The sequence below is a fragment of the Heterodontus francisci genome, chromosome 44, assembly GCF_036365525.1.
Source record: "Heterodontus francisci isolate sHetFra1 chromosome 44, sHetFra1.hap1, whole genome shotgun sequence".
NCBI classification, from domain to species: domain Eukaryota; kingdom Metazoa; phylum Chordata; class Chondrichthyes; order Heterodontiformes; family Heterodontidae; genus Heterodontus; species Heterodontus francisci.
Genome location: NC_090414.1, coordinates 18967994 through 18994072, shown reverse-complemented (window position 1 = coordinate 18994072; position 26079 = coordinate 18967994). Strand labels below are relative to the sequence as shown.

General features: G+C 42.6%; 3 protein-coding genes across 4 annotated transcripts in view; 1 reads left to right on the top strand and 2 right to left on the bottom strand.

The window, feature by feature from the left end:
• Positions 1 to 7781, bottom strand: part of tm7sf2 (transmembrane 7 superfamily member 2) — a 558775-nt gene extending 550994 nt beyond the window's left edge. Inside the window, exon 1 of the mRNA XM_068021462.1 lies at positions 7769 to 7781. The gene's annotated coding sequence lies outside the window, so the exon portion shown is untranslated. The remainder of the gene's footprint in view (positions 1 to 7768) is intronic.
• zfpl1 (zinc finger protein-like 1) overlaps positions 1 to 10186 on the bottom strand; it is a 32677-nt gene extending 22491 nt beyond the window's left edge. For both annotated transcript variants that reach the window (XM_068021469.1, XM_068021468.1), the window contains exon 1: positions 9982 to 10186. In XM_068021469.1, coding sequence (XP_067877570.1) covers positions 9982 to 10083 — 102 coding nt within the window. In that variant the 5' untranslated portion in view covers positions 10084 to 10186. The remainder of the gene's footprint in view (positions 1 to 9981) is intronic.
• A 3330-nt stretch (positions 10187 to 13516) lies between these two features.
• Positions 13517 to 24685, top strand: cdca5 (cell division cycle associated 5). Its single transcript, XM_068021899.1, has 6 exons — positions 13517 to 13640; positions 16277 to 16341; positions 16825 to 16881; positions 19165 to 19206; positions 20600 to 21157; positions 22788 to 24685. Exons 1-6 carry the CDS (start codon positions 13589 to 13591, stop codon positions 22866 to 22868), a joined length of 855 nt encoding a protein of 284 aa, XP_067878000.1. The 5' UTR covers positions 13517 to 13588; the 3' UTR covers positions 22869 to 24685.
• Positions 24686 to 26079: the final 1394 nt, after the last annotated feature.

Here is a 26079-nt window from a genome sequence, read left to right as displayed (position 1 = left end):
TGTGTATTGATTATTTATTCAGTGTATATAACCCAGTCTCTCAGTGTATTGATTATTTATTCAGTGTATATAACCCAGTCTCTCCGTGTATTGATTATTTTTTCAGTGTATATAACCCAGTCTCTCCGTGTATTGATTATTTATACAGTGTATATAACCCAGTCTCTGTGTATTGATTATTTATACAGTGTATATAACCCAGTCTCTCTGTGTATTGATTATTTATACAGTGTATATAACCCAGTCTCTCCGTGTATTGATTATTTATTCAGTGTATATAACCCAGTCTCTCCGTGTATTGATTATTTATTCAGTGTATATAACCCAGTCTCTCTGTGTATTGATTATTTATGCAGTGTATATAACCCAGTCTCTCTGTGTATTGATTATTTATACAGTGTATATAACCCAGTCTCTCTGTGTATTGATTATTTATACAGTGTATATAACCCTGTCTCTCAGTGTAATGATTATTTATACAGTGCATATAACCCAGTCTCTCTGTGTATTGATTATTTATACAGTGTATATAACCCAGTCTCTCTGTGTATTGATTATTTATACAGTGCATATAACCCAGTCTCTCTGTGTATTGATTATTTATTCAGTGTATGTAACCCAGTCTCTCAGTGTATTGATTATTTATACAGTGTATATAACCCAGTCTCTCTGTGTATTGATTATTTATTCAGTGTATATAACCCAGTCTCTCTGTGTATTGATTATTTATTCAGTGTATATAACCCAGTCTCTCTGTGTATTGATTATTTATACAGTGTATATAACCCAGTCTCTCAGTGTATTGATTATTTATTCAGTGTATATAACCCAGTCTCTCTGTGTATTGATTATTTATTCAGTGTATATAACCCAGTCTCTCTGTGTATTGATTATTTAATCAGTGTATATAACCCAGTCTCTCAGTGTATTGATTATTTATTCAGTGTATATAACCCAGTCTCTCAGTGTATTGATTATTTATTCAGTTTATATAACCCAGTCTCTCAGTGTATTGATTATTTATTCAGTGTATATAACCCAGTCTCTCAGTGTATTGATTATTTATTCAGTGTATATAACCCAGTCTCTCAGTGTATTGATTATTTATTCAGTGTATATAACCCAGTCTCTCTGTGTATTGATTATTTATTCAGTGTGTATAACCCAGTCTCTCTGTGTATTGATTATTTATTCAGTGTATATAACCCAGTCTCTCAGTGTATTGATTATTTATTCAGTGTATATAACCCAGTCTCTCAGTGTATTGATTATTTATACAGTGTATATAACCCAGTCTCTCAGTGTAATGATTATTTATACAGTGTATATAACCCAGTCTCTCTGTGTATTGATTATTTATACAGTGTATATAACCCAGTCTCTCAGTGTATTGATTATTTATTCAGTGTATATAACCCAGTCTCTCTATGTATTGATTATTTATACAGTGTATATAACCCAGTCTCTCTGTGTATTGATTATTTATTCTTTCTTTTGGGCCTCCTTATCTCGAGAGACAATGGATACGCGCCTGGAGGTGGTCAGTGGTTTGTGAAGCAGCGCCTGGAGTGGCTATGAAGGCCAATTCTGGAGTGACAGGCTCTTCCACAGGTGCTGCAGAGAAATTTGATTATTTATACAGTGTATATAACCCAGTCTCTCTGTGTATTGATTATTTATTCAGTGTATATAACCCAGTCTCTCTGTGTATTGATTATTTATACAGTGCATATAACCCAGTCTCAGTGTATTGATTATTTATGCAGTGTATATAACCCAGTCTCTCAGTGTATTGATTATTTATTCAGTGTATATAACCCAGTCTCTCTGTGTATTGATTATTTATACAGTGTATATAACCCAGTCTCAGTGTATTGATTATTTATACAGTGTATATAACCCAGTCTCTCCGTGTATTGATTATTTATACAGTGTATATAACCCAGTCTCTCCGTGTATTGATTATTTATACAGTGTATATAACCCAGTCTCAGTGTATTGATTATTTATGCAGTGTATATAACCCAGTCTCTCAGTGTATTGATTATTTATACAGTGTATATAACCCAGTCTCTCTGTGTATTGATTATTTATACAGTGTATATAACCCAGTCTCTCTGTGTATTGATTATTTATACAGTGTATATAACCCAGTCTCTCTGTGTATTGATTATTTATACAGTGTATATAACCCAGTCTCTCTGTGTATTGATTATTTATTCTTTCTTTTGGGCCTCCTTATCTCGAGAGACAATGGATACGCGCCTGGAGGTGGTCAGTGGTTTGTGAAGCAGCGCCTGGAGTGGCTATGAAGGCCAATTCTGGAGTGACAGGCTCTTCCACAGGTGCTGCAGAGAAATTTGATTATTTATACAGTGTATATAACCCAGTCTCTCTGTGTATTGATTATTTATTCAGTGTATATAACCCAGTCTCTCTGTGTATTGATTATTTATACAGTGTATATAACCCAGTCTCAGTGTATTGATTATTTATGCAGTGTATATAACCCAGTCTCTCAGTGTATTGATTATTTATACAGTGTATATAACCCAGGCTCTCCGTGTATTGATTATTTATACAGTGTATATAACCCAGTCTCTCCGTGTATTGATTATTTATACAGTGTATATAACCCAGTCTCAGTGTATTGATTATTTATGCAGTGTATATAACCCAGTCTCTCAGTGTATTGATTATTTATACAGTGTATATAACCCAGTCTCTCAGTGTATTGATTATTTATACAGTGTAGATAACCCAGTCTCTCTGTGTATTGATTATTTATACAGTGTATATAACCCAGTCTCTCTGTGTATTGATTATTTATACAGTGTATATAACCCAGTCTCTCTGTGTATTGATTATTTATACAGTGTATATAACCCAGTCTCTCTGTGTATTGATTATTTATAGTGTATATAACCCAGTCTCTCAGTGTATTGATTATTTATTCAGTGTATATAACCCAGTCTCTCCGTGTATTGATGATTTATACAGTGTATATAACCCAGTCTCTCTGTGTATTGATTATTTATAGTGTATATAACCCAGTCTCTCAGTGTATTGATTATTTATTCAGTGTATATAACCCAGTCTCTCCGTGTATTGATGATTTATACAGTGTATATAACCCAGTCTCTCTGTGTATTGATTATTTATACAGTGTATATAACCCAGTCTCTCTGTGTATTGATTATTTATAGTGTATATAACCCAGTCTCTCAGTGTATTGATTATTTATTCAGTGTATATAACCCAGTCTCTCCGTGTATTGATGATTTATAGTGTATATAACCCAGTCTCTCTGTGTATTGATTATTTATTCAGTGTATATAACCCAGTCTCAGTGTATTGATTATTTATGCAGTGTATATAACCCAGTCTCTCAGTGTATTGATTATTTATACAGTGTATATAACCCAGTCTCTCTGTGTATTGATTATTTATACAGTGTATATAACCCAGTCTCAGTGTATTGATTATTTATACAGTGTATATAACCCAGTCTCTCTGTGTATTGATTATTTATTCAGTGTATATAACCCAGTCTCTCTGTGTATTGATTATTTATTCTTTCTTTTGGGCCTCCTTATCTCGAGAGACAATGGATACGCGCCTGGAGGTGGTCAGTGGTTTGTGAAGCAGCGCCTGGAGTGGCTATGAAGGCCAATTCTGGAGTGACAGGCTCTTCCACAGGTGCTGCAGAGAAATTTGATTATTTATACAGTGTATATAACCCAGTCTCTCTGTGTATTGATTATTTATACAGTGTATATAACCCAGTCTCAGTGTATTGATTATTTATGAAGTGTATATAACCCAGTCTCTCAGTGTATTGATTATTTATTCAGTGTATATAACCCAGTCTCTCTGTGTATTGATTATTTATACAGTGTATATAACCCAGTCTCAGTGTATTGATTATTTATACAGTGTATATAACCCAGTCTCTCCGTGTATTGATTATTTATACAGTGTATATAACCCAGTCTCTCCGTGTATTGATGATTTATACAGTGTATATAACCCAGTCTCTCAGTGTATTGATTATTTATACAGTGTATATAACCCAGTCTCTCCGTGTATTGATTATTTATACAGTGTATATAACCCAGTCTCTCCGTGTATTGATGATTTATACAGTGTATATAACCCAGTCTCTCCGTGTATTGATTATTTATTCAGTGTATATAACCCAGTCTCTCCGTGTATTGATTATTTATACAGTGTATATAACCCAGTCTCTCCGTGTATTGATGATTTATACAGTGTATATAACCCAGTCTCTCCGTGTATTGATTATTTATTCAGTGTATATAACCCAGTCTCTCCGTGTATTGATGATTTATACAGTGTATATAACCCAGTCTCTCTGTGTATTGATTATTTATACAGTGTATATAACCCAGTCTCTCTGTGTATTGATTATTTATAGTGTATATAACCCAGTCTCTCAGCGTATTGATTATTTATTCAGTGTATATAACCCAGTCTCTCCGTGTATTGATGATTTATACAGTGTATATAACCCAGTCTCTCTGTGTATTGATTATTTATGCAGTGTATATAACCCAGTCTCTCAGTGTATTGATTATTTATACAGTGTATATTACCCAGTCTCTCTGTGTATTGATTATTTATACAGTGTATATAACCCAGTCTCTCTGTGTATTGATTATTTATACAGTGTATATAACCCAGTCTCTCTGTGTATTGATTATTTATACAGTGTATATAACCCAGTCTCTCAGTGTAATGATTATTTATACAGTGCATATAACCCAGTCTCTCTGTGTATTGATTATTTATACAGTGTATATAACCCAGTCTCTCTGTGTATTGATTATTTATACAGTGCATATAACCCAGTCTCTCTGTGTATTGATTATTTATTCAGTGTATGTAACCCAGTCTCTCAGTGTATTGATTATTTATACAGTGTATATAACCCAGTCTCTCTGTGTATTGATTATTGATTCAGTGTATATAACCCAGTCTCTCTGTGTATTGATTATTTATTCAGTGTATATAACCCAGTCTCTCTGTGTATTGATTATTTATACAGTGTATATAACCCAGTCTCTCAGTGTATTGATTATTTATTCAGTGTATATAACCCAGTCTCTCTGTGTATTGATTATTTATTCAGTGTATATAACCCAGTCTCTCTGTGTATTGATTATTTATTCAGTGTATATAACCCAGTCTCTCAGTGTATTGATTATTTATTCAGTGTATATAACCCAGTCTCTCAGTGTATTGATTATTTATTCAGTGTATATAACCCAGTCTCTCTGTGTATTGATTATTTATACAGTGTATATAACCCAGTCTCTCTGTGTATTGATTATTTATACAGTGAATATAACCCAGTCTCTCAGTGTATTGATTATTTATTCAGTGTATATAACCCAGTCTCTCAGTGTATTGATTATTTATACAGTGTATATAACCCAGTCTCTCAGTGTAATGATTATTTATACAGTGTATATAACCCAGTCTCTCTGTGTATTGATTATTTATACAGTGAATATAACCCAGTCTCTCTGTGTATTGATTATTTATACAGTGTATATAACCCAGTCTCTCAGTGTATTGATGATTTATACAGTGTATATAATTCAGTCTCTCAGTGTATTGATTATTTATTCAGTGTATATAACCCAGTCTCTCAGTGTATTGATTATTTATACAGTGTATATAACCCAGTCTCTCAGTGTAATGATTATTTATACAGTGTATATAACCCAGTCTCTCTGTGTATTGATTATTTATACAGTGTATATAACCCAGTCTCTCAGTGTATTGATTATTTATACAGTGTATATAACCCAGTCTCTCTATGTATTGATTATTTATACAGTGTATATAACCCAGTCTCTCTGTGTATTGATTATTTATTCTTTCTTTTGGGCCTCCTTATCTCGAGAGACAATGGATACGCGCCTGGAGGTGGTCAGTGGTTTGTGAAGCAGCGCCTGGAGTGGCTATGAAGGCCAATTCTGGAGTGACAGGCTCTTCCACAGGTGCTGCAGAGAAATTTGATTATTTATACAGTGTATATAACCCAGTCTCTCTGTGTATTGATTATTTATAGTGTATATAACCCAGTCTCTCTGTGTATTGATTATTTATAGTGTGTATAACCCAGTCTCTCTGTGTATTGATTATTTATACACTGTATATAACCCAGTCTCTCTGTGTATTGATTATTTATACAGTGTATATAACCCAGTCTCTCTGTGTATTGATTATTTATACAGTGTATATAACCCAGTCTCTCTGTGTATTGATTATTTATACAGTGTATATAACCCAGTCTCTCTGTGTATTGATTATTTATACAGTGTATATAACCCAGTCTCAGTGTATTGATTATTTATACAGTGTATATAACCCAGTCTCTCTGTGTATTGATTATTTATACAGTGTATATAACCCAGTCTCTCAGTGTATTGATTATTTATACAGTGTATATAACCCAGTCTCTCAGTGTATTGATTATTTATTCAGTGTATATAACCCAGTCTCTCTGTGTATTGATTATTTATACAGTGTATATAACCCAGTCTCTCTGTGTATTGATTATTTATACAGTGTATATAACCCAGTCTCTCTGTGTATTGATTATTTATACAGTGTATATAACCCAGTCTCAGTGTATTGATTATTTATACAGTGTATATAACCCAGTCTCTCTGTGTATTGATTATTTATACAGTGTATATAACCCAGTCTCTCAGTGTATTGATTATTGATACAGTGTATATAACCCAGTCTCTCAGTGTATTGATTATTGATACAGTGTATATAACCCAGTCTCTCAGTGTATTGATTATTTATACAGTGTATATAACCCAGTCTCTCTGTGTATTGATTATTTAGACAGTGTATATAACCCAGTCTCAGTGTATTGATTATTTATACAGTGTATATAACCCAGTCTCTCTGTGTATTGATTATTTATACAGTGTATATAACCCAGTCTCTCCGTGTATTGATTATTTATACAGTGTATATAACCCAGTCTCTCAGTGTATTGATTATTTATACAGTGAATATAACCCAGTCTCAGTGTATTGATTATTTATACAGTGTATATAACCCAGTCTCTGTGTATTGATTATTTATACAGTGTATATAACCCAGTCTCTCAGTGTATTGATTATTTATACAGTGTATATAACCCAGTCTCAGTGTATTGATTATTGATACAGTGTATATAACCCAGTCTCTCCGTGTATTGATTATTTATACAGTGTATATAACCCAGTCTCTCAGTGTATTGATTATTTATACAGTGTATATAACCCAGTCTCTCCGTGTATTGATTATTTATACAGTGTATATAACCCAGTCTCTCAGTGTATTGATTATTTATACAGTGTATATAACCCAGTCTCAGTGTATTGATTATTGATACAGTGTATATAACCCAGTCTCTCTGTGTATTGATTATTTATACAGTGAATATAACCCAGTCTCAGTGTATTGATTATTTATACAGTGTATATAACCCAGTCTCTGTGTATTGATTATTTATACAGTGTATATAACCCAGTCTCTCTGTGTATTAATTATTTATACAGTGTATATAACCCAGTCTCTCAGTGTATTGATTATTGATACAGTGTATATAACCCAGTCTCAGTGTATTGATTATTTATACAGTGTATATAACCCAGTCTCTCAGTGTATTGATTATTTATACAGTGTATATAACCCAGTCTCTCAGTGTATTGATTATTTATTCAGTGTATATCACCCAGTCTCTCTGTGTATTGATTATTTATACAGTGGATATAACCCAGTCTCTCTGTGTATTGATTATTTATACAGTGTATATAACCCAGTCTCAGTGTATTGATTATTTATACAGTGTATATAACCCAGTCTCTCAGTGTATTGATTATTTATACAGTGTATATAACCCAGTCTCTCTGTGTATTGATTATTTATACAGTGTATATAACCCAGTCTCTCTGTGTATTGATTATTTATACAGTGTATATAACCCAGTCTCTCTGTGTATTGATTATTTATACAGTGTATATAACCCAGTCTCTCAGTGTATTGATTATTTATACAGTGTATATAACCCAGTCTCTCAGTGTATTGATTATTTATACAGTGTATATAACCCAGTCTCTCAGTGCACTGATTTTTTATAGTGTTTCTAACCCAGTCTCTCAGTGTACTGATTATTTATACAGTGTATATAACCCAGTCTCTCTGTGTATTGATTATTTATACAGTGTATATAACCCAGTCTCTCTATGTATTGATTATTTATAGTGTATATAACCCAGTCTCTCTGTGTATTGATTATTTATACACTGTATATAACCCAGTCTCTGTGTATTGATTATTTATACAGTGTATATAACCCAGTCTCTCTGTGTATTGATTATTTATACAGTGTATATAACCCAGTCTCTCAGTGTATTGATTATTTATACAGTGTAAATAACCCAGTCTCTCAGTGTATTGATTATTTATACAGTGTATATAACCCAGTCTCTCAGTGTATTGATTATTTATTCAGTGTATATAACCCAGTCTCTCTGTGTATTGATTATTTATAGTGTATATAACCCAGTCTCTCTGTGTATTGATTATTTATACAGTGTATATAACCCAGTCTCTCTGTGTATTGATTATTTATACAGTGTATATAACCCAGTCTCAGTGTATTGATTATTTATACAGTGTATATAACCCAGTCTCTCTGTGTATTGATTATTTATACAGTGTATATAACCCAGTCTCTCTGTGTATTGATTATTTATACAGTGTATATAACCCAGTCTCTCAGTGTATTGATTATTTATACAGTGTATATAACCCAGTCTCTCAGTGTATTGATTATTTATACAGTGTATATAACCCAGTCTCTCTGTGTATTGATTATTTATACAGTGTATATAACCCAGTCTCTCTGTGTATTGATTATTTATACAGTGTATATAACCCAGTCTCTGTGTATTGATTATTTATACAGTGTATATAACCCAGTCTCTCTGTGTATTGATTATTTATACAGTGTATATAACCCAGTCTCTCTGTGTATTGATTATTTATACAGTGTATATAACCCAGTCTCTCCGTGTATTGATTATTTATACAGTGTATATAACCCAGTCTCTCCGTGTATTGATTATTTATACAGTGTATATAACCCAGTCTCTCCGTGTATTGATTATTTATACAGTGTATATAACCCAGTCTCTCCGTGTATTGATTATTTATACAGTGTATATAACCCAGTCTCTCCGTGTATTGATTATTTATACAGTGTATATAACCCAGTCTCTCTGTGTATTGATTATTTATACAGTGTATATAACCCAGTCTCTCTGTGTATTGATTATTTATACAGTGTATATAACCCAGTCTCTCCGTGTATTGATTATTTATACAGTGTATATAACCCAGTCTCTCCGTGTATTGATTATTTATACAGTGTATATAACCCAGTCTCTCCGTGTATTGATTATTTATACAGTGTATATAACCCAGTCTCTCTGTGTATTGATTATTTATACAGTGTATATAACCCAGTCTCTCAGTGTATTGATTATTTATACAGTGTATATAACCCAGTCTCTCTGTGTATTGATTATTTATACAGTGTATATAACCCAGTCTCTCCGTGTATTGATTATTTATACAGTGTATATAACCCAGTCTCTCAGTGTATTGATTATTTATACAGTGTATATAACCCAGTCTCTCTGTGTATTGATTATTTATACAGTGTATATAACCCAGTCTCTCTGTGTATTGATTATTTATACAGTGTATATAACCCAGTCTCTCCGTGTATTGATTATTTATACAGTGTATATAACCCAGTCTCTCTGTGTATTGATTATTTATACAGTGTATATAACCCAGTCTCTCAGTGCATTGATTATTTATAGTATATTCCCAGTGTACTGCCCTGTCGAGCCTGCCACAGGCCCCGGGCTCTCCTACCTTGTAGTGCCGGGAGATGAGGCAGTGCTCACACACATTGACTCGGTGTTCATAGCAAAAGAGGGTGGTCACCCGGCGCTTGGGGCATTTACACAGACCCATGGCCGCCGGCCGAAGACTGGAGCTCCAAGGCCTCACCCACTCTGCCTCCGCCGCCTCTTCCGATCACTCGGCCGTTGCCACGTCTCTTCCGGGTCCCGGCGCGGATTGATGACGTCACCGGCCCGTCCGCCTCCGTGCTTCCGGCAGAACAAGGAGCCCCAAACAATGGTTCCTACTCTCCTCCCCTCAACCCAGGCTGCAGCAAATCCTCACTGTGACACTCCAAACCAATAAAACCTTCTCTCCCATTCAGGTGGACAATGGCAGCAATGTCAGGGTTGTTCATTCCTTTATTAATATTCTCATCCTTGCTTTGAAAACCCATCCATGGCCTCACTGTAACTTCCTCCAGCCCGGCATCCCTCCGAGATCTCTGCGCTGCTCCAATTCTGGGCATCCCCAATTTTAATCGCTCCACCATTGGCAGCCGTGCCTTCAGTTGCCTAGGCCCCAAGCTCTGGACTACCCTCCTTACACCGCCATCTGGCTTTCCTCCTTCAAGAAGCTCCTTAAAACCTTGCTCTTTAATCAAACTTTTGGTCACCTGTCCTAATTGCTCCTTATGTGGCTCTGTGTCAAGTTTCACTTTATTACACACCTTGGGATATTTTATGACATTACAGGTGCCTTATAAATATAAATGGCTGTTCCTTCATCATTGCTGAGCAATGACCTTGAACCCGTGACCTAATAGCACTATCGGAGCACCTTCACTGTACGGACTTCAGTAGTTCAAGGAGAAGCCCCATGACCATCTCAGGGCAACTAGAGTTGGGCAATAAATGCTGGTTTTGCCAGAGTCGCCCACATCATGCATATAATTTTAGGAATAAAATCTGGAATAAAACCAGAAAATACAGGAAACACTCCATCAGTTCAAACATCATATGTGGAGAGAGAGGAAAACGGACAGTTAATGTTTCAGGTCAATGACCTGTTATCAACTCTGGTCATCATGAGTCCAAACAAGCTACTCTCTCTGCATCTGCAAAGAGGAATCAAAGTTTCATATTTGTATTTCATCAGGGTGTAACACTCTCTGATAATCATCATCATTTCGACCACATTGCACTGTAGTAAAGGAGTTGTAAACTGAGAGAAAATGCTGAACGTTAAATCAGGCCAAAGCAAGTTCCTTGATCTATAGCAGAGATTTCAGGATCACCTGCATTCAGATGGACAGCTGTAGAGAAATACTGTTTGAGGTCAAGGCTTTTTGACAGCGAGAGGAAAAGAGGCAGAGAAAAATTAAAAAGAAAGCAGACAGAGAGACAGAAACAGAGAAGAAAGGAGAAATATGAATGAGGGACATACAAGAGAGAGATGTACGGGCAGAAAATGTAGGACACTGCAGCATACCTTGGTTTTGATGAAACTGGAAGCATTAATATATCGCGATTTCAGATTGTATTGCTCCCTTTTTCCCCACTCTACAGGGATAGGGCATATGATTCCTCATATTTGATTTACTGATGGCAGGAAGGAAAGAATTGGAATTCATAAAGCAGCTGGTTCACATCCTTGATAACCCAGACCACTTCACAAGTGATCTATCACTTTTGAAGTGCTGTCACTTATTGTGCAGGCAAATGCAGTTGCCCAATCCGAGTACAGCAAGATCCCACAATCAGCAGTGAGGACAAGCGCCCTCTGATTCTGTGTTTCCTGGTGTTTGCTGAGAGAAAAGTGTTAGCTAGGACACCTGGAGAAATTCCTATGTTGCTTCTTGCAGCACTGTGGGATCTTTAACATCCACCTGAACGCAAGACACAGGAGTAGGAGTAGGTTATGGGGGTTCCCTCAAGCCTGCTCCGCCATTCATTAAGATCATGGCAGATCTTTGACTTCAACTCCACTTTCCCATCCAATCCCTTGATTTCCTTAAGGCCCCCCCCCCCCAAAAAATCTATTGCTCTCCATCTTGAATATGCTCAATGACTGAGCATCCGCAGCCCTCTGAGGTAGGGAATTCCAAACATTCACAACCCTCTGAGTGAAGGCATTTCTCACCTCAGCCCTAAATGGCCGACCCCTTATCCTAAGACTATAACCATCTAGTTCAGACTCTCCAACTGGGGAAAACAGCCCCTCAACCTCTCTAATTCTTTTAGATGAGATCACCTCTCATTTGACTAAACTCCAGGGAAGCTGGCCCAGACTACTCAATCTCTACTCATAGGTCAGTTGCATTCCACCCGTCCAGGCATATATATTCTTTCTTAGGTGAAAAGACCAACACCAGATACAAGGCAGGTATTCTTCATCATTTTTTTTTAAATTCCAAAATATTCTTTATTCATAAAAATCTGTAAAAATTACATTACCAGTTTCAAACAGCACCAAGTCAAAAAATACAAACAGTGCAAAGGAGGTCCGTTTGCTTCATTACAATCATGAGTTGTCTCACAACCCTTCCATTTCACATTTGTCATGCCAATTCCATTTTTACATTTTACAGCAAATGAAATTTTTCCCAATACAGTTCGAGGGGTTTCCCATAGATCCAGCCCCTCGGTTCAGCTTGGTGGGGGGACCTTACACTGTGGTCTTTCCCCATTGAGCCTTTGCTGCGGCTGCCCCGAGCTTTAGTGCGTCCCTCAGCACGTAGTCCTGGACCTTGGAATGTGCCAGTCTGCAACATTCGGTCGTGGACAACTCTTTGCGCTGGAAAACCAGCAAGTTTCGGGCAGACCAAAGGGCGTCTTTCACCGAATTGATAGTCCTCCAGCAGCAGTTGATGTTTATCTTGGTGTGCGTCCCTGGTAACAGACTCCTGTGTTACAGAGCTGCTTGGGATGAACCTCGACAAAAACCACTGCATCTCTTTCCACACCTGCTTTGCAAAGACACATTCCAGAAGCAGGTGGGCAACCGTCTCTTCCCCACCACAGCCACCGCAGGGGCACTGTGCGGAAGGGGCGAGACTTCGGGCGTGCAGGAAAGATCAGGTATTCTCCATCATACTCTACCCCTTACCCTATCTGAGTCTAAAGCGGGAAAGAAGGGGCGCCTGGCCCTTTAAATAACGTGGTTGGGTGGGGGGGTGGTGCGGGGTCGGGCCAGCACGCCAGCCAATGGGCAGGGCAATGCCTCCCAACCAACCAACCGGAATGCGTCATTAACAAGCGGTTTGACCAATCAACATCGAGCGCTGACCCTGACCCAATCGGAATTCTGATGCCCTTCCATCCAATCGGCATCGAGGGCTGTTCCAGGTACGGCTAATCGGAAGCGTGAGGGGCGGAAACGTGGAGCACGAGCCAATCGGCCACCGTTGGTTTATAAACGGCCAACCAGAGCCGGCGCGCCTGGGTGAAGGGAGGGCCAATGAGGATTGAAGCGCTCGCACTTGTCCAATCCGAGGCGGCGGGCATAGGTGAAGGGGATCCAATCAGGATTGAGGCGCTCGCACTTGTCCAATCCGAGGCCGTGGCGGCGGATTTTTTTTTGAAGGCGGTTGCTGTTGGTACGCGCGCGGTGGTGGCCATCGGCAGCTGGCGGAGAGATGGAGGAGCAGGAGGCGGGCGGAGGGAGTCAGGGCCCGACCCGGGCTCAAGGTGAGTGAGGAGGGAGTGCATTCCACTGGGACTCTGCATCCACTTGCGACCATCCGAGCTCAATCCCGCTGCTTGTGTATCTCCCCCGCCCCACTGTCAATCTCCATGCACTGCACCCCCTGTAAACATTGGTACACTCGCTCCCCTCCCCCCGCGAACGTTGGTACACTCCCTCCCCTCCCCCCGCCCGTAAACATTGGTACACTCCCTCCTCTCCCCCCGCCCGTAAACATTGGTACACTCCCTCCCCTCGCACCCCCCCCCCGCAAACATTGGTACACTCCCTCCCCTCGCACCCCCCCCCCCCGCAAACATTGGTACACTCCCTCCCCTCGCACCCTCCCGCAAACATTGGTACACTCACCCCCCGCAAACATTGGTACACTCCCTCCCGCAAACATTGGTACACTCCCTCCCCTCGCACCCCCCCCCCGCAAACATTGGTACACTCCCTCCCCTCGCACCCTCCCGCAAACATTGGTACACTCCCTCCCCTCGCACCCTCCCGCAAACATTGGTACACTCCCTCCCCTCGCACCCCCCCCGCAAACATTCGTACACTCCCTCCCCTCACCCCCCGCAAACAATAGTACACACCCTCCCCTCGCACCCCCTCCCGCAAACATTGGTACACTCCCTCCCCTCACCCCCCGCAAACATTGGTACACTCCCTCCCCTCACCCCCCGCAAACATTGGTACACTCCCTCCCCTCACCCCCCGCAAACATTGGTACACTCCCTCCCCTCACCCCCCGCAAACATTGGTACACTCCCTCCCCTCACCCCCCGCAAACATTGGTACACTCCCTCCCCTCACCCCCCGCAAACATTGGTACACTCCCTCCCCTCGCACCTCCCTCCCACAAACATTGGTACACTCCCTCCCCTCACCCCCCGCAAACATTGGTACACTCCCTCTCCTCCCTCCCCCGCAAACATTCGTACACTCCCTCCCCCGCAAACATTGGTACACACCCTCCCCTCGCACCCCCTCCCGCAAACATTGGTACACTCCCTCCCCTCACCCCCCGCAAACATTGGTACACTCCCTCACTCCCTCCCCTTCCCCCCCCCGCAAACATTGGTACACTCCCTCACTCCCTCCCCTCGCCCCCCCCACAAACATTGGTACACTCCCTCCCCTCGCCCCCCTGCATAGATTGGTACACTCCCTCCCCTTCTCCTCCCCCTGCCACCTGTAAACATTACACTCCCTCCCACCCCTTCTCCACCTGTAAATGTTGGTACACTCCCTCCCTTCCCCCCCCAACCTGTAAACATTGGTACACTCCCTCCCCTCTGCCACCGCCTGTAAACATTGGTACACTCCCTCCCCTTCCTTCCTTCCCACCCCCACCTCCCCACCTGTAAACATGAGTACACTGCCTCCCCACTGCCTGTAAATGTTGGTACACTCGCTCCCCTCCGCTTGTTAACATTGGTACACTCCCTCCCCTCCGCCGCCGCCTGTAAACATTGGTACACTCCCTCCCCACACCTGCCTGTAAACATTGGTACACTCCCTCCCCTTCCTTCCCACCCCCACCTCCCCACCTGTAAACATGAGTACACTGCCTCCCCACTGCCTGTAAATGTTGGTACACTCGCTCCCCTCCGCTTGTTAACATTGGTACACTCCCTCCCCTCCGCCACCGCCTGTAAACATTGGTACACTCCCTCCCCACACCTGCCTGTAAACATTGGTACACTCCCTCCCCTTCCTTCCCACCCCCACCTCCCCACCTGTAAACATGAGTACACTGCCTCCCCACTGCCTGTAAATGTTGGTACACTCGCTCCCCTCCGCTTGTTAACATTGGTAAACTCCCTCCCCTGCAAACATTGGTACATTCGCTCCCCTCCCCTGCCTGTGAACATTGGTACACTCGCTCCCCTCCCCTGTGAACATTGGTACCCTCGCTCCCCTCCCCTGCAAACATTGGTAAACTCCCTCCCCTCCCCTGCAAACATTGGTACACTTGCTCCCCTCCCTTGCCTGTTAACATTGGTACACTCGCTCCCCTCCCCCTGTGAACATTGGTACACTCGTACACTCGCTCCCCTACCCCCGCCTGTAAATATTGGTACACTCGCTCCCCTGCCCCTCCCCCCCCTGGCCACTGCCTGGAGGGGGTGGAGGTTGGTGGTGAAGGAGTGGGGGGAGGTTGGGGATGGAGAGGGAGGAGGAGAAGTTGGGGGGTGAAGTAGGAGAGGGAGATGGGGGGGAGGGGAGGGGAGGAGGGTGGGAGTGTGAAGAGGATGCAGGCGGGGGGGTGGGGGGGTTGAATGGTGGGGGCGTGTGGGAGAGGGGGTTCCCCAGTGTTATACAGTGACAGACCTGTCCCCCTAATCTTGGAAGTGCAAATTTGCAGCTGTGCAGCTTGGCTTTTTTACAATTCGAGTGAGCACTGACTCTCTGACAATTGAGTGATGACGTTTAGATCAGGAACTGAGCTGAAGTGTGGTGTAAAAGTGGATGAGCAGAATGCATAAGCTGTGTGGAAAACCCATTATAGCCAATGGGACCATCCTGTATAAATATACCTGACCCACAACACCAGTCATCTGGAGGCATATTCTGTTTCCTTAGGCAACAAGAGGCTAGAATCATTACTTTAACTCTTCTTTTTCTTTAGATTTATGTCCACCAACAAGGAGGAAATCTGATCGATTGTCAGCGACAGGGAATAAGGAAAGCTCGGTGAGTACTGGAGTGATTTGTGGAGTGATTCCTGGGTTACATCTGCCTAATTATAAGAATATTGCAAAGAGCTCCAGAGGCGAGGGTTGAAGATGACACGGAATTTAAGTTATTGAAGTTGGGTTTTTTCTTAGAAAGTGGAGACTTTAGAGATGATTGAACTAAAGTTTCGATAGGAAGAGAATTAACAAAACTGCTCCAGGCACCTTGTTCACTGTGGTAAATAGTTGATATCAGAGTGCATAAGTCAAAAATCTTTACAATAAGGGAGATCAGGCTGAATATTTTTTCCAAAGGGTAACACTTGTGGAACAAGTGACTGGGGCAGGCTGATGGAGCAGACAGTTTGTGTGTTGGATGTGTTTGCGGAGTGTGACATGACTGAGGGATATGGCTGGCTTTTAGTCTGTGAAAAGGGACAGGCTTCCTGAGCCTTTCATCTTGCACTCTGGCTGCTGACCCAGGTTCTTTATTGTTCAACAGGTTCCTGTTGCCAAACGTTCAATTGTTTTAAAAAAGATCGAACCCCAGAAAAACGTGGTAAGTGGCGAATGTTCCAATTCCTGTTGGGAGGCGAGCGAGCAGCTGCCTCAGAACTAATGTGATTTTTTTTTTCCCTCTGACCCCCTTCACTGTTTAACCAAAGCGGGTTTCAGGCGAGCCTCGACCGAACCGAAAAGTAGGACTCGGACCTCAGTTTGTGAGAGACTAGTTCAGCCTTTCCTCTCAGCAGAACGAAACGGCAGACAAGCGAGTGAAGAGTGCAGTTATGGAGCTATTTTGAACAGTCAAAAACTTGTGTGGCTATTCTGCCATCGTGTCTGTGCTAGCCCTTTAAAACAGCAGTCATGCTTTGTCCCATACCACACCTTCCCCCGCCCCAGTGCCCCACTTTATTTGTACCCCTGTAAGTTCCTCATCCTGAAGGACCCATCGAACTCTTTTTTTCTTTAAATTAATTATCGAATCAGCTTCTGCCATCTTTTCAAGTCGAGCGTTCCGGATCCCGACAATTCTGAGTGAAAATATTTCTCCTCATCTCCCCTCTAGATCGTTTGCCAATTATTTTAAATCTCTGGCCTCCAGTTACTGACCCACTCCCCGAGGGAATAGATTTTCTCTCTATCAAAACCTTTTTGGTCACCTCTTCTTCTCTTCGAAGGAGAACTGTCCTGACTTTTCAGATCTCTGCTCATAACTGAAGTCCCTCATTGCTGGAAATATCCTAGTAAACCTCCTCTATTCCCTTTCCGAGGCCTCTATATTTTTCCTGAAGTGCGATACATGGAATTGTCCGCAATACTCCAGCTGATTTATAAAGTTCTAGTGTGGTCTTTTTGCTTGATATTCTATGTCTATTTATAAACACAAGTAACCCATATGCTTTTTTTTTTCTCCTCAAAGAATGTTTGGTGAAATCATTGAGAAACAGCAGAGAAAGACACGTGCAGAACGCCACTGAGTCTTGAAGAGTACAGAGTCTGAGGGCAGCAGAGGTTGATCAGGAAGCAGTGATTAGACAATGTCAGTCTTGGGTTTTAAAAACCTGAAGATTGTAGGAGGGAGGGGGAGAACTTCCACAGATTTGAGACCTGGGGATGAATAAATGAGGTAGAGTCCCTCCACAACACCCTAGTCCAGTCCTCTATCACCCTGACACCTCGTCCCCTTCCCATTGCATCTTCCCATTCCATCAGAGGAAATGTAATACCTGTCCTTTTACCTCCTCTCCCCTCACCATCCAAGGCCCCAACCCTCCCTCCCAGGCGAAGCAGCGATTTACTTGTACTTCTTTCAATTTAGTGTACTGTATTCATCGCTCTCTATGCGGTCTCCTCGACATTGGGGAGACCAAACGCAGACTGGGTGATCGCTTTGCCGAACACCTCCACTCAGTCTGCAGGCATGACCCCGAGCTTCAGGTTGCTTGTCATTTTAATTCACCACCCTGCTCTTACGCCCACATTTCTGTCCTTGGCCTGCCACAGTGTTCCAATGAAGCTCAACGCGAGCTCGAGAAACAGCACTCCATCTTCCAATTAGGTACTCTACAGCCTTCTGGGCTCAATATTGAATTCAATAATTTAAAACCGTGAGCCCATTTTTATGTTTATTTTTTCACCCTGTGCTAGTCTTAAACTCTTTCATGATCTTGCTTTCGTACGGAGCTGTTCATTACTTTGCTGTTAGCGCTCTTTCTGGACTCATGCTTCGTCTTTCACTACAACCAGTTTAGTGCTACGTTTGCATTCTGTTCCATGACATCTGTCATTTAATGTCTTTTTCTTCCCCCCCGCCCCCCCCACCCCCCTGCCTTTCATTTGCTCAAAGACTGTTACATTTCTAACTTTTTCCAGTTCTGATGAAGGGTCACAGACCTGAAACATTAACTCTGTTTCTCTGTACGCAGATGCTGCCAGACCTGCTGAGTATTTCCAGCACTTTCTGGCCTCATTTCAGAGTTCCAGCATCCACGGTATTTCGCTCTTATGACATTGCAGTCAGTGTTGGATTTCCACACTGTAAGGAGCAAGAGGAAATTCTTGGAGGATTTGGAGTTAAGAGAAGTTGAGCAAAGACTGGGGGGCAATGCCCAAACCTGTCCGGGAGCCTTAAACAAAGTACTGCCCAACTCACAGTAGTGATGAGCATTCGGGCAAAATATCAGAAGGCTGCCCGTTGCCTTTTGGAGTGGACAGTGTAGGGTTTTTGTAGGGGAGGGGTGACTGCCTGAATGGCCTGCTGTTGTTTTTTTCAATAGGTTTATTGAAATAATGCCTCGACTTGACACTAACCTAATTTCTCCCTCGTTGCCTTATCCAGCTTTCCAAATCTATCATTGCAGCACCAAGGCGCAGCCCTCGAGTAAGTATACATACTGACTCACTTCTGAGGAGATCCTCTGAGACTGACCTAAAGATTGCTTGACAACCAGGCTGACTAGCCAGCCCGGAGAGTGCTTTAGCAAAGTATTCAGAACGTTATTCAAATAAAACCAACATTTGGAGTTGATTCTTATGAGGGATTATTATGAGGCATGAGTTTTTCTCATCGCAACTGACTGGCATCGGGAGCAGGTCGTCCATTTCGCCCGCTGCTTGAGATCTGTCAGAGAGGTTGAAGGGAAAATGTGGAGGTTTGAAGTGTCAATAATCAAAGGGCACAGATTTAAGGTGATTGATGGAAGAACCAGAGGCGACATAAATATTTTTTAACATGAGTGGTTAGGATTTGGAATGTGCTGTCTGATAGGGCAGTGGAGACAGATTCAATAGTAGCCTGCAAAAGGGAATTGGATAAATATCTGAAGGAGAAAAAAATTTGCGGGGGTGTGGGACTAACTGGATTGCTCTTTGAAAGAGCCAGCACAGACTCGATGGGCCGAATGGCTGCCTTCTGTGCTGTGTTATCCTATGGTCTACTGGCTTGTACTTTGTCAAGTGCCGTTAGACAGTGGATATAACTGAGACTGTTGACTTGTGCCATGATTTCAACACGGAGTGTGTGCTGTGAGTTGCTGCCTTAGGATTTCAGATTCAGTCAAGAAAGCCAGTATTTAAACAGGAGCAAATCACTGCGCAGCAGATTGTCCAATTCATGTTTGCAAGGAGCTAGATTCAGGTGATGCAAATTAATATTTGTAGCGTATGTTGTGCAGTTCTCCCTTAATAGGCTAACTGGTATGTAAAATATATGACCTGTGTATATAATTAAAATTAATAGCAATGCAGGAATTAATTTTGTCTGTATCAGACCTAATCAATTGAAGAGTGATACAATTGAGGTCTTTAAAATGATAAAGGGATTTGGTACGGTCGGCACAGAGAAACTACTTCCTCTGGTGTGGGGCAATCTCGAACTAGGGGGCAAAACCTTAAAAATTCGAGCCAGGCTGTTCAGGAGTGAAATCAGAATTAACTTATTCACCTCCCCCTGGCCCCAAGCACCGCACCCCCCCCCCCCCCACTGCCGGCCCCTGCAAAAAGGCGGTGGATGCTATGGAAACGGCTGGAGCTGTCGAGACTGAGATTGATACATTTTTGTTGGGTACGGCTATTGAGTGATATGGGACAAAGTTGGGCTGAGGTGAGGATTGGGCAAAATCTAACTGAATGGTGGAACAGTCTGGAGGGGCTGAATGGCCCCCACCTCCTGTTCCTAAATATCAAGAGTTTTACACGATTGTTGTGCAAGTGAAAGCCACTTGAATACTATAGGATGTAATTCAGTTGATGTGAAACTCTTTTCTGTTTTACAGATTTCCCCCAAGACCATGAAAGAAAATATTTGCGAAGGCTCGGTTCAGGTAGGGAGCGTGCTCGGTGCTGAGGCGGGTTGGGGCTCCACCTTTCCCTCGACATCTACCACCGTGACCCCTTCTCCGAAGGAGACTGGCGACTCCCCGGACACGGTGCCCACCCTACCGGTGGACAGAAGCACAGCAATGTCCCAGAAGGTACGGCGTTCGTACAGCCGCCTGAGCCCCTTTGGAATCCATGCCTTGAACAGGAGCCCGAGCACAGCCGGGTGCAGCTACGGGGAATCACCGTGCTCGTCGAGTGATGCCTCTGACACGTCCACACCAAACCAACCAGTGCCAGCGCGCAGGTCCTTCTTTGGCTTTGAGAGACTCTTGGCTAGTGAGGCCCTGTTGAGCATCTCGCCAGTGAAACCTTTGACCTCCAAGGAGAAGTGCGCAGAGTTGCGGGCACAGGCCACCCGCACGACTGCCTCCCTCGCCACCCGGGATGTTAATATCCCTGGCGTTACCATCGCCAAGGAGAAGAAGAAGAAACGGAAATTCCCCCAGATCGAGGTAAGACTGAACCACACCCATTAGTCATCTTACTGCTTCCTTCTGTTCCTCCAAGGCTGCTGTCAGCCATGACTCAGTGGGTGTATCTCCCCCTCTGTCTCGTCAGAAGTTCATTAGCTCGAGCCCCACTCCAGAGACTTGAGCTCCATAATCTAGGTTTACGCTCAGTGCCAGTACTGAAGGAGTGCTGCACTGTCAGAGGTGCCATCTTTCGGGTGATGTAAAAGACCCCGTGGCACTATATCGAAGAAGAGTAAGGGAGTTCTCCCTGGTGTTCTGGCCGATATTTATCCCTCCATCAACATCGCTGAAAAATGCAGACTATCGGGTCATTATCACGTTGTGGGATCTTGCTGTGCCCAAATTGGCTGCCCCATTTCCGACATTACAGCAGTGATTGCACTTCAAAAGCACTTCATTGGCTGAAAGGCTCTTTGGAGTGTCCTGAGGTTGTGAAAGGTGCTGAAAATATGCGGGTCTTTTCTGGGGAGGCTGCCCTTATTAGCTGCTCTTTCCCATTCACTTTATATTCTAAAGCCAGTTGGGCTGGGGCTCCTGCAGTGTGTGGGATCCCAGTTACTGCATCAGTGGGAGGGAGAATCAGCGTTTCGCACTTCATTTCCTGAAACTGTCACCCATCCATAGACCCATACATACAGTGGTCCCCAATGCTGTCAGTTCTCAAGTATAGGAGGGGGTGTGGGGTCAGTTACATTGATGCCATGCAGTGCAGCTGACAGGGGAATGCTCCTACATCTGTTGGCTATACTGCTACAGTACAAAAGTGCCACAGGTTTATTGCACACATTGCCATCCCTGTAAGTAGAATTCGCATCCAAACTTTACCACCCAAGTCACAAATCTGGCCAAACTCTCAGCAGGTCTCAAAATAGAAGGGTGGCTTTAATGTTTTCCTAAGTCCTGATGTCGTGTCCTGTCTGTGGCATTTCACTGTCAGATTCCTGCTGTACAACTGCAGTGATTTCAGTTTTTGAGAATTCCACAGTTAGAACATGTCTTGGGCAATGAGAAGACTCTCTGTTTACTCCTGAGCACGTGCTTCCGTCTCCGCCCTTGTACATTTTATATCATTTCATAAGCGTGCTATAATTTTGCACTGACCCAAAGTCATATTTTTAAAGGGGATCTAATTAAGGAGGGGGGTAGAATTCACCTTGAATGTGTGATATGACACATTTGTGATGTTAATCCGTCCACCTCACATTACTCTGACCACTATTCCCACCTTGCACAATCCAAGCATCATACAGTAATTTTACTGTTATACTTTACTGAAGTACAATCCACAGTGCTGATCCTCACCTCTTTCTGTTCTATGTTTTTAAGTATCTTTTTTTTTCGGATGAACAGTAATGGTAACAGCTAGTTTAAGATGTCCTGAACTGGGACAAGTTAATGCTGAGTAGTGCGTGTCGTCCTTGCAGTTAGGAACAAGATGTGCCTGTTTTGTTGTCCAGACCTGCTCAACATCCTGCTGGTCAGGATTGTGACACATAGCTCAAAATTGAGCACCCAGGTACGTGCGTTGAGTCACAAAGAGGGCAGCTAAAGGCTCTGCTTGATGTTTACCAGCTCTCTGCCTGATGTGATTCACCCCCCTGTTTTACAGAAGTCAGCACTGGACAAGTGGGCTGCTCAGATGAATGCAAGTTTTGAAGACGCAGAGCGCTTTGATTTGCTCGTCGAATGACATGGAATCAACGGGAACCACTGTCTCTTTTGGGACAACTGATTAGTTTTTTTAAAAAAAAGCTAGAGGATTTCATGGCAGCGTGAGCCTCATGCATGGCGATCCAACCATCGGAGAAATATAGAACTCTTTTTTATTTTACCCTGTAGTTGTAGGAATGTAGAGGACTGGAGGAGACTCAATCCAGGGACTATATCCCGTGGTGATTTCTTTGCGGAGGGGGTGCTGGTTGTATTGATGTCTCCTTGGAATATTGCCATTCATAAACACATTGCTAAGCAGTGTACAAAATCACCACTCACTGCTGACTGCTGCTTTCCACCATTTGACAACCCCTGTTACAGATTGATAGAGCCATAATTGAGCCTTTGTGCTGAGCTCTGAGTATTATGTGCTAGAACGCTTACTTTTTTGTCTTGTTGGGGTATTTGCGGTTTGACTGATCACTGCGAGCAAAGCAAGGTCCTCCTCTGAACCAGCAGGGAGCTTGGGCCAAACGGTTATTGTCATAAAACCACCCCCCCCCCCACACAACCATCATAATCCCTCAGCACAAAAACTACAAATGCACAGCTGGATGCAGAATCTTGTAAGGAGAGAGGGGGTCAATGTTTCGCGGGGGGCAGCAGGGGTGAAGGGTCTACTCCAGAACCGTTAACCTGTCGCTTCTTTCTGACGCTGTCTGTTTCTTTTTGTAGATTACCAGCATTTTTGTAGCTTTTGTTTTTCTTTTTGATAGCGCTGCTTTGAGATGGTAGGATAGAGAAAATTAGTAAATGTCACGAATTGTTTAAAAAACATTGTTTTTAAAATGTTAATCTGTCGTCAAAGCAGCAAATGTGTCGTGGGGCAATCTGAAGTGGACAGAAAGATTATTGCCTCTGCTGAAGAATGAAACGTAAACCTTTCTTTCCCCTTTATTGCTGATTGACCTGTGGTGTATGACTCCCACCCCACCCCGGGTAGTGCTGACATTTGCTAAGGAGGATACAGTCCCTCCACCATTACCCCTCACCACTGACAATACCCAGCACCTCTGCACGCGTGCAGGCAGCCTGCATTCCCCAGCCTGATCCTGTTCTCGTTCACACTCTCTTTCCAGCAGGGATTGATGCTGAGAAATGGACCTAACTGCCCCCCCCCTCCCCCACAATGGCGGTGTGAACCAGCAGCAGCTCCTGAGGGGTGCGGGGTCGATAAAATGTCATTGGGGGCATTAGGCTGTTGTGTAGCGTGGCAGAAATCGGTTTATTGGTAGAACTCGGCTGGCAGGACCACAGTATTCAGCATCGTTTGAGTACATTAAGCTATCATGTTTACTATGCATCCTGTCTCCTGTGGAGCAACATGGCTGCGTGTTCAAAGGAGCCAGTATGTTCTCATTAGGGATTTCGGGGAAGTGTCAGAAATGCTCATGTTAATTGAACTTTGAAACCCCAGCCAGCAGCATTAATATCAATCTTGTCCTTCCAATCCGAGTGTATTCCAGAATGGGGAGAAACTCACTGGTATAAAATGCTGGTGGTTATGGCTCTGTCGCTGGTGGCAGGTGTGATTTTCTGTGGGCAAATTACTATCACAAGAGATGTCTTGCCATCAACTCAAAAGTGGGACGTGCGACATCTGGATCTAAGGCTCCCCTTTCTCAAACAAATGATCGAGATATGTGCGCTGTGTGCCAATTTACTGATTCGTTATAAATCAAATCCAGTATGAACCTTGGCTGGTGAATTTTTTTTTACTTACATTTTGTATTTGAAATAAACCTCTGTCTATTAAATAAAACGTCCAAGCTTGGCACTAGTTTGATGCAACAATGTGTGTAATTTTAACAATCTAGTCCTGGGAAGTATGTGGGGACATTTTAATACCGCATTGTCTCAAGTGTGTGTGTTCTCATCTGTTGATAGTTATATAAATAGCAACACACGCCAGACATCACATTGTTACAGATGTGACTTTTATTTTGAAGGAGAAAGCTTACTGTCCTGGAGCCTGAAATGTCAATGGGGTATAAATAGCTACACTAACTTAGATTGGTCTAACTGCAGCAATGGTCTTAAAAGGGGCAGGCTCAGTTTGCATTTGAACATCGCAGTCCCACTCCAGGCCAGCTGTGAGCTGCACCCCAGTAGGTCCTACTGATAGCACTGGTTACATTTAATCTATTAGTGTATATGTTGATTAAGCAGCTAATAAATTGCAGTAAAAGGCTTAGTGTTTTTAATGTTGCGGCTGTTTTGGGACACAGATCAAATTAACGTGTTGTGCTTGCGCAGGTGCCTTTGTGTGGAGCGCGAGCAAACAAATGCGTTGAAGAGCTGTTTATTTTTCCCAGAATCACCTGTACCACACAAAAATCGTGTCGCATTGGTCGAACAGATCTTTTTAATCTCGGCTGGGCAAGCACCTGGCCTTTTGGGAGCTGCTAAAAGTGGTGTTGGGACTTTGCTCCCCTGTAGGGAATAGTCAGCACTGATCTGTGAGCAATTACTCCATCTTCCAGCATGAATTGTTTTTTAAGATGCGGGTTGGGAGCAGCGAGTGCCACTGGCCCAACAGAGTAATGAGCCTATCTCCCCTGCCCACTTTGAGTGGGAATTATTGGAGTTAGATGTAAAGGTCGCTATCCTGCAAGAGGCCAGGAAAGCAGGACGTTGCAACAGAAAGGAGATTGTAAACGCGCTGTGCTCCCTATAAGTACTTCACTGTGTGCTCGTGGAGCCTTGGCCATTGCACTGCTCTTATCTACTACCACAACTGCAATCTGTAATTGAACAATCCAAACGCAAATTGTATGTGGGGCATAAATAGCCACAATTTGACTAGTTGGAGCAATGGCCTCAAAGGCACAGGCCAGGTTTGCGACCAGCACTCAGTTGTGGTCAGCTCCGACGATGGGGCTGGACAAAGAATTGCGGACAATGGAGCGGAACATAGTCACGGAGAGACCTTCGACGCAAAGATGGTTCTGCAGCCAGAAAAGGCACTCGGAAGGATGTCTACCAGCTGCCTCTTTCTTTGGGCAATGTTGGAGCATCCCGAACTGCACAAGCAGCAAGCCACTGATCCCACTGTTACATCCAAAAATAAACACTGGCGGCTCACTAGTTCTCCTGCTTCCTTCGGGGATGGGGCTGTGTACAGTTGACTTGTATTACTGAAGCTACTGCCCTCCCGAGATAATTCATTATGTGAAGCATTTTTGGAT

Excerpts from the sequence above, each read along its gene's own strand:
- cdca5 (XM_068021899.1), top strand. The coding sequence starts at position 13,589 with ATGGAGGAGCAGGAGGCGGGCGGAGGGAGTCAGGGCCCGACCCGGGCT. Across the intron at positions 16,342-16,824 it reads CAGGGAATAAGGAAAGCTCG|GTTCCTGTTGCCAAACGTTC; the intron begins GTGAGTACTGGA and ends ATTGTTCAACAG. Across the intron at positions 16,882-19,164 it reads TCGAACCCCAGAAAAACGTG|CTTTCCAAATCTATCATTGC; the intron begins GTAAGTGGCGAA and ends TGCCTTATCCAG.